Genomic DNA, 8,427 nt, shown 5'->3' with positions numbered 1-8,427 from the left:
TCAACCTTTCAAGAAATGTGTGAAAGCCACACATCTACACACACACACACACACACACACACACACACACACACAGCCCAGGAATGCCTGGATTTCCTTCAGCTACCAACCACCACAAAACAGAGGCTGTGGCGTGGGGACTCGAGCTGGGGTCCCAGCAGGGCAGGGCTCCACAGACTGGAGCTGCTTCATCTGCTTCCGAGGATTTTTGTGCGAGGTGAGAGAGAAAACCTTTAAGAGCTCGCTCCATTGATCTTCACTCAGGGCCCTGTCAGGCTGCCCAGTCCTGGGAGGGTACACTCTCCTCCGCACACCGGATCTGTCCTGGTACAAACACAGCCGCAGACTGACTATTGTGTTAGATAAGCAATGAGGAAAGGCAACATGTAGACATCATACACACACATACACATCCAAAAGTAACAAAAAGTTTCCTCCTAAAGAATTAGCATTGTATCAAATCAACATGTATACGAAGACAGAGTTTGAAAAAGTACGTACAGGGCGTCGGTAAAAGCGAAATGTGCACCGCAAGGAGGTACGTCCATTGTGTGCCACTGGGTCTGTGTTCAACAGTACAACGTGAAACCCAGCCCAGAGGCCACAGCACAGTCCCTTCTACAAGCACGCTGTGAAGCACCTCAACTAGAGACCATGGGTCTTCCAGAACTGTCTCCAGCTCCGTCTGGGGCCTTGGAGGACACAGGCTGCCCTTCATACATCAGTTCCAGGTTTCTGCTTTCAGCTGTCTCCCGTCACCACCCAGCTTCCATCTACCCGTAAATGCGGTAGGGAAGAAGGACTCAACAGATGCCGAAGGCAAGGGACAGTTCTGGACACATTCCTTTTGTCTGTGCTCAGTGGGACCCCAAGTCCAGCTCTCTGCTCCCTGGGAAAGAGATACATTGAAGTAATTTTCTCCTCCCTCACTTGCTCACACTCGGGCACCTGCTCAAGAACATGCTGCAGGAGTCGAGGTGACCCTAGAGTTTTCAGCATCTTCACACCCTCCAATTTGGCTGAATGACACTGGCCCCAGCCTTCATCATGGAAAAAGCAGAGGTCCTCTAGGCTGCAGATCCTTTTGTGAGGAAGGGCAGAGAGGGAAAGACAAAGGAAATGTGGAATGCCATCTGCTCAGCCTCTCCAGCCTCAGGTTGCTTTGGGGGAAGCTTCCCATGTGATGGAAAAGCTTACCTGGCAGAAGATTGGCTCTCCAGGCTGAGACTCAATATCAGGCGTATGTGAAAGCTCATTGAAGATTGTTCTAGAACACACAGAGTTCCAGAAGTATCTTCCTAAAGGCACCTGCCACTGGCTCCCTGGTCTTCCAGCACTCCTTGGACATTAGCCTGTGGGGAAGGACGGAACCTCGCCACCACCAGGTGGACAGCACCGCCATGCACACTGGGAACACATGCTGGGGTCAGTCTCCAGCCCTGGAAGGGCTCTGGAAGGCATCTGCAGCCTTGAAGCAGGGCCCCCTTCAAGAAATGGGTCCCCAAGCCTGCTGACTCGATGGCTTTGAAACTGCTGTGGCTGCCACTGACACAGACTGTTTCCCTTTGGGGCCCTGCAACAATTTGCTACATTCTTTAAAGCACCAACAGAGGAGAGATGGTTTATCGGGAGGGCCAGGAGGAATGGGGATGGAGGAGACCAATAAAATCTCTTGCTCAGCGAACGGCAGTGACCCTCCAGGCTTCCTCTGCCCCAGTGCTGTCCAAGACAGACCAGTGCCTGCCAGTGACACAGCAAGGTGCAGACGGCCCTTCAGTCCCCGGCATGGGGTCCTTTACCAAGACATTGATGTTTTTTAAAAAGAGCCACTTAGGAGTCTTGTCCCGAGGTGGGCACCATCATTAAAAGAAAATCATCAGTCTAAAGTCCACGTTCAGCAAAACTATTCACAAACGGGAAAGTGTTCTACAAGTTCAAAACCACGGAACAGAGTACCAAGAAGACCGGATTCATTGGTTTAATAGTCCTATGGACGCTCAGCTGCACCAGAAGTGGTCAGCTCTCTGTCACAGCTAGTCCTCCCACAGCCTGGGGGCCACAAACCACACACTGCCAGGGTCCGAAGCTTGGGTGTTCCCACAATGGAGTGCTTCGGTGCTCTTGCTGGTGGCTGTTGGTGGCGGCACAACATATAAACGGGTGTGGAGAGCCAGGGTCTAGGGATGGTCACGCACACGAGAAACAGGATGGCAGAGTTTGTGGGGGCCCCCAGTCCCCTGCTCCTCACCCTTCACGCCCACTGTCCTCTTGCCGCCTCGCCCCGCCTGTTTTTCCCCCTGGTCAGGAGGAGCTGGGGGCTGTGGAGGGAAAGCCAGCCCCAGAGCTGTGCAGTTTATGGCCCAGGACCTCCTGTGAAGCCCAGGTGGTCCTGCTCTGCTCTGTGGTGCTTCTTTGTGTCTCTGTGTTAGTACTTGCTTTGTTGCTCAGTACTTGCCCAAATCCTCACCACGTGGGCCAGGCCAGAAAGCACAACCCAGAGGAGTAGGGGAGCTGAAGGGCAAATTCCTTCCCTAAGCACCTGGCCCAAGCACCCAGACACCCACAAGTTCTCAGCCCACACAGCCCCACTGGCCATGAACCTGAACCACAAGCAACACAATGGAGGCAATTCCTTTGGCATAGAAGAAGCCAGACTGTGCTGGGAGCACTTGATTGGGTGGCTTCTTGGAAGGGCTGGACTCTTGGGTCTGAACCTCTTTCAGGGTGGGGGGGGGGTGCAAACGGAGGGCCTTGGACTCACACGCATTTCCTGCCCCCAACTCTTCCCACCTGTCTCTGAAAACTGGTTTTCTAAACATCCACGGTTGGGGAATTATTTGGCAACAAGGAGGCTAAGGCTGTTCTGTGGTGACACAGTCTTTTGAAAGTTCTGAAGGAGATTGGAAGCCTCGGACAGAGGCTTCGCGTGGCCCAGAGCAGCGCCCCACTACTTCTCTGCACCAGGGCTGGTGGCCACTATCTCCTCATACTTGGGGGGTGGGTCACTGTAAGAGGCGCTGGCCTCCTCACTGCTGCACCCCCGGGGTGCTGTCACTTCCTCATAGGATGGGGGTGGGGTGGCACTGGACAGTCTGGAGAGAGAGAGCTCCGGGAGGCAGAGGCTGCTCTCCAGCCGGACTGTGGCTCTTCCCCCGCGACTGGGCACCTGCACCCCATGCGGGCTGCTCCCAGCCTCACGGGGCCCTGACCACTCCCCCTGGCTGTGCACAGTGCCCCTGTACACCATAACCCGGGGCAGGCTGTGCCCGGCGCGACTGGTCAGGTACCGGTTCTGTGCATACGAAGGGCGATGGCGGGTCGCCTTCTGCAGCTGGCACCTCCAGATGATGAACAAAGCAATGACGATCAGCAGAGCCACCCCCAAAAGGGGCACCACCACATACATGGCGTCCGAGCTCTGCGACGGGTCCCGAACCGAGTACACGGCATTGGGATACCCCTTCCAGAACTCCATCTGCAACATAAGAAGGAAGGCTCACCACATTGGGCAGGAGGGGCACTGCGGATGTCCCCAAAGCCCACGGGCCCATCATGCAGCAAGCCTGGAGAAGAGGCTGTTTCTCATCCTCGTCCTGCCATGGACCTCTGCAAGCCACGGGGATGCTTGTGGAGCACCCAGGACACACCACGGGACCAGGACATTTCCCTCTCAGGCCACAGGGGCCCTGTTTCTGGCTGTGGTGCCTCTCCAAACTTGCTTCCAACACCTCTGAGGTAGCATGGTCCCTGCAGGCTGCCTCTGCAGCTCCTCCCGCTCCCTGCTCCCAGCGCCATGGTGGTTATACATGCCGTTTTCTCTTTGTTCTCAAACACCTCCTTGACCTCCTCGTAGCTGCAGATCTCCTCCATGCACTCCCGCTCGATGGTGCCCTGGCGCAGCTCCTCCAGGAACTCATTGGCGCGAGGGAACCGTTTCAGGACCGAGTGAGCATTCCTGGCTCCCAGAAACACTGAAGAGAAAGCTGTACTGAGGCCTGGCACAGGCATGTGCACAGGCCCTTCTCTGAAAGTGGCTGGCCCAGACACGAAGGCTCAGTCACGGAGAGAAAGCAGGCACGGTGAACAAGTGAGATGTTTGGCTCCCGGCCACAAGACAGGGCGAGCCGTTTGCAGCAGGGGCAAAGGGCTACTGCTCTCACACACCATGCTATTCCTCTAGATTGCCCTGGACCCAACGAAGTCCCTGGTAACGGGGAGGGAAACAGGTGGCAACTCAGAAGGAAATGTATGCTGCCCAGGAGCAAGGACACAAAGTCTGAGCAGCATCACCATCCAGGAATTCCGAGCAGCACCTTGTGCATTGTCGTGGACTCATTGGAGCCCTGGCCAGGCGAATCTGTGCCTTCTGGAGGGCGACACTGGTGGCCGCAGTACTAGATAATCCCATAACACTAGCAGGGCGACAGTCCTCCGCCTGAACAGGCTGTCTATGCATAGTGACCTGGGAGCCCCAGAGCTCGCTCAGGACCACCTGGAACAAAGCCAGGCTGGGGCAGATCAGGGGACTTTGAGCAAAAGAACCCAAGAATACTTCTGGGGATGGGAGGTGGCAGAGCCTGTATGGAGAAATATACCCTGTCCGCTGGGTACAGACTGCCTTCCCCAAAAACCAGCAAGGACCAGTGTACACTGCTATTGATTTCAAATGGAGAACTTCAGGTAAGACCAGGCTGACCAGTGTGGCATGAGCTTTGCACCACCATAGGCCTGAGCTGACACATTTGCTCTTGCGATTGGTGGGACCTAAAGTCCTACTAGTGGGACATTTTGTCTGTGCTGGCAGACAGACCCCTGTCTCACACACTCCGGCCTGCCAACTCAGCATGTCTTCTGGGAGTCTGCTTAGGTGCATATCCACTAGTGAACACATCTGGAAGGGAACTGTGAATGTGGAAAAGCCAAGCTCCCACTCTGCCAGTTGGACAGCCACCGCTGGGCAAGCCATGGAGAGGAGAGCAGAGAGGGCCTTTCCTGTGAGCCCCTGGGCATGGCCCCATCACTGCGCCTGAGCCCGGACGCACTCACCTGCCATGCTGCTGCCTCAGCTTCAGCGGCTCAGCTGCCTGGCAAAGACAAGAGAAGACTTGCAGTGAAATTGCACCCCAAAATCTTCGGCCCTCGCTAACCCTCTTGGCCAAGGGCTGTGACCCTACTGGCTTGGTCAAAAGGTCAGAGCAGGACCCCAAGGATCCTCCTGCTACACTCTCCTCAAGAAATCTTTGCACCTTTGTATTGGAAAGATGTTCAGAGGCTGAAAGGGAAACAAAGCCCACAGAGCTGTGCATGGAGGCAAAATCAAGCAAATCAAAAGTGGCAGAGGTAAGAGCTGAGTTAGGATCCCAGCAGCAAATCCCCAACAACAAGAAGCATGGTCCTTGAAAAGCGACATTCAACACAGCGATCACCACCATCTCAAATGTCACAGCCTGGCTTGGGCCGGCCGAGCGCAATCTGCTGGACACCTGTCCTGCAAGGTCAGATCCTGCACACAAACACGGCCGCCAGTGCCCAGCTCTCAGCCACACTGCTGCATTTATCTTCACCAAAAAAGGAGGCAACACACCTGAAACTTTCCAAAACTAGACACGTCTCCTTTCATGGCACTGGAGACCAACATGGCGTGGGCACCAAGGCAAGAATGTAAGCGGCCAACACTGAGCTAACTAGAAGACGGGCCTCTGCCGTGAGCTCTCATCCAAAAGCCGTTTTCCTATAAGGAGCTATCCAGCCAGGACGTAATCCACGGGCACAGCATGCATCCCCACTGCATACTCCGCAGCACCGGCCAAGCCCTCCACATCTGGGAACAATCATCTCACTGCTCCCCGGCCCAAGCAGAAACACTGGTTTTCTGACTTACAGAGTGCAACATGCGTGAGCTGTATAAGCCATTGTGCTACCCTTTTGGCCTTGGGTGCCAGGAAGTGTGTTGATATCGTCAAGCCCAACCGTTTAAGCCCATATACATGTGATGCGCACGTATGTCTTCAGAGCCTTATTTGTGCATTTGTGCATCTTGTAATCCTTCTGGCAAACAGGTAGGATATAAATCACAGAGAAAGTCAAAACAGAAGGAAAACAGCAGATGGGACATCCATCTGTGGAAACACTGCGTCTAGGGGCATTGTCTCAAATCCCGCAGTAAAACACCACAAACCATCAACATGTGACTCCGCTCCCAGAGGAGCCTGCCATTTTGCAAAAGGTGTCCCTTTGTAAGAGCAAAGAGGGAATATTGCTTCAGAATTCTGTTTCCTTGTGGGTCTCAGGTTCACGTGGGTATAGGTGTGCTACATTTGAGAGAAGGCGTTTTGACTGAAGAGAAATGGAGCTGGGGTGGTGGCGTTAGAAAAGAATGAGAAAAGATCTAGGAAGGAAGCTGGAAAAATAGGTTCGACTGTTTATGGAAGACAACTGCAAGGTGTTTTTACTTTTGTGTGTGTGGAAAAAATCACCAAACAACTTAACACCTCTTCTCCCAAACACATGTGACTTCAGTGCCTGCATACCTAGCCATCACAGCCCCAAAGGTGCGGGCTTCTGTCCCCACACCCCAGATGGAAACTCCCCAAACAGCTCAAGCAGCACTGCCCAGCCCATTAGCCATTCTGTAGCCTCCTTCACTGCTGGCAGCGCCTGCCCTTCAGCCTCATCCCCCTCCCACCCCAAAATGTAGCCCTGCTTCTTCACCTATAAATACACCATCAATAGGCAGTTACTACAGCAACCGTGAGGAAGCGTGAGGGCTCCATGACAGAGAATGTTGCTGCAGTCACGCACGTCTGTGTCCCCCTGCCCCTGGGGATACTGTCAAGCTGAAGGTTTAACCCCCTCCCCACAGCCTGCGACAAGGAAGGAAAGCAGGAAGTGGCCACCACAAAGACCTGCCTTAACCCCACCCAGGGCCAGAGCTTTTGAGCCACTGCACCGGGGCCTGGCTCCCAGAGGCCTTCACGCAGGACCTCGGAGCCCCTTTCCCAAAAATCCTGGCCCTTGGATTTTCACAACGGATAGCCTGGAACGGGTTCTGGGATCTCCAAACCCGAATGACTCATCCACCCACCCAGTGACAAGGCAACTCCCAAATTACGCACAAATTCCCAAACTCTGGGACCACCTTCTCCCCTTCCACTCAATGCCAGCCTTGCAAGGGCCTGGCCTCACCCACCTTTGCCCAACGCCAGCGCCCTGGCCAACAATTCCTACTTTGGGCCCAACACCACTCTTCTCCTGGGACTGCTTGGCTCAATCGGGCCTCCAGAGCCATTACCCTACCCACCCACCCCAACAGTGCCCCGCGCCCAACTCCGAGGCCTTGGACACGGAACCTTGCCCTCGGGGCTGGTGCACCCAACCCAAACTGCCTCACCGTTCTCCGGGCCCAGGAGCGGCCGCCCTGTTTGCTCACGCAGCCCGCCACCTCGTTGCTGCTGCTGCGTCTCCTCCAGCAGGGCCCCTGTCCCCGCCCACCTGCTCCCCGTCGGCCAAGCCCCCGGCCCAGCCCAGCCGTCTCCTCCCTCTCTCCCTCCCCGCCCAGCTGCTCTCCAGCCGCCTCAGGCGTCCAGTCGCGCGCCCGGCCAGGGCCAAAGTGCGCCTGGAGCCCCCGCCCTTCGCAGTCGTGCGCCCAGGCCCTGTCCATTACCTCGGCGACCCCCTGCCTACCCCTGCTCTCCTCTAGGGGCTCCGCCGATGCCGGTCCTGAACTGCCCACCCCCCAACCGCAGCGCCGGGCAGGTCTGGCTTCGCGCCCCGTGCCTTGCGAACCACCCTCGAGCGCCGCAACCGCCGTGCCCCGATCGCCAGGCCGCGATCGTCGGGATGCACCGGGCAGCCTGACTAGGGAGAGACTGGAGGCATGGGGGCGACGAGAGCAGGCCAGAGTTGGGGGTAGGGAGGGCGGACCCGCAAGCCGGAGGGGCGGCCAAGAACCGGCGCGCCGGCGCCCCACTCCACCAGCGCCGCCCCTGCCCCCGCCCTTGCGGCTGGGAGGCGGGGCCTGGCCCGCGGGACAGGGGCACAGCAGCGACCCTTGGCCACTGCTGGCCAGTAGTGACCAAGGCGCGGGCCCCTGGAAGACCTGGCGTGCCAGCAGACTCCGTTGGCCGCTCCTAGGTCCAGCATGTCAGGCGTCCCCGCTAAGCCCAACCCCGCCTCTTGTCCCCCACCCAGGTACCACTGGGGCTGGTCAGGTGGCCCGCCAAGAAGAGAGGGACCCCTGCCAGTAAGGGAGCCCCGCCTTGCAAGACTCCACTGGCCCCTAGGGAAAGGTGGAGGGTGAGTCCCGCCAATGACCTTGACTTCCTCGGGTTTTTTCTCCAACCGTGCCTTGGCACAGGAGGCTTTCTGTCCCATGAAATCTGAGAAATGGGGAGAATCTTGCCTGCTTTTCAGGAATACAACGACCTG

At 56.6% G+C, this 8,427-nt stretch overlaps 1 protein-coding gene across 1 annotated transcript; it reads right to left on the bottom strand.

The window, feature by feature from the left end:
• Positions 1-2,279: 2,279 nt before the first annotated feature.
• PRRG3 (proline rich and Gla domain 3) lies at positions 2,280-7,902 on the bottom strand. The gene is made up of 4 exons (XM_036497851.2): positions 7,391-7,902; positions 5,047-5,084; positions 3,811-3,971; positions 2,280-3,475 (listed from the first exon to the last, which is right to left on the bottom strand). The coding sequence occupies exons 2-4, from the start codon at positions 5,051-5,053 to the stop codon at positions 2,948-2,950; spliced, it is 696 nt and encodes a 231-aa protein (XP_036353744.2). The 5' UTR covers positions 5,054-5,084; positions 7,391-7,902; the 3' UTR covers positions 2,280-2,947.
• Between the last annotated feature and the right edge of the window lie 525 nt (positions 7,903-8,427).

Source organism: Ochotona princeps, chromosome X (assembly GCF_030435755.1).
Source record: "Ochotona princeps isolate mOchPri1 chromosome X, mOchPri1.hap1, whole genome shotgun sequence".
Classification (NCBI taxonomy): domain Eukaryota; kingdom Metazoa; phylum Chordata; class Mammalia; order Lagomorpha; family Ochotonidae; genus Ochotona; species Ochotona princeps.
The sequence above is the reverse complement of the archived record's forward strand: the minus strand, read 5'-3'. Positions and strand labels throughout refer to the sequence as shown.

Coding starts and splice junctions, on each gene's coding strand:
- PRRG3 (XM_036497851.2), bottom strand. Junction 3,476..3,810: donor TTGAGAACAAAGAGAAAACG/GCATGTATAACC, acceptor CTTATGTTGCAG/ATGGAGTTCTGGAAGGGGTA.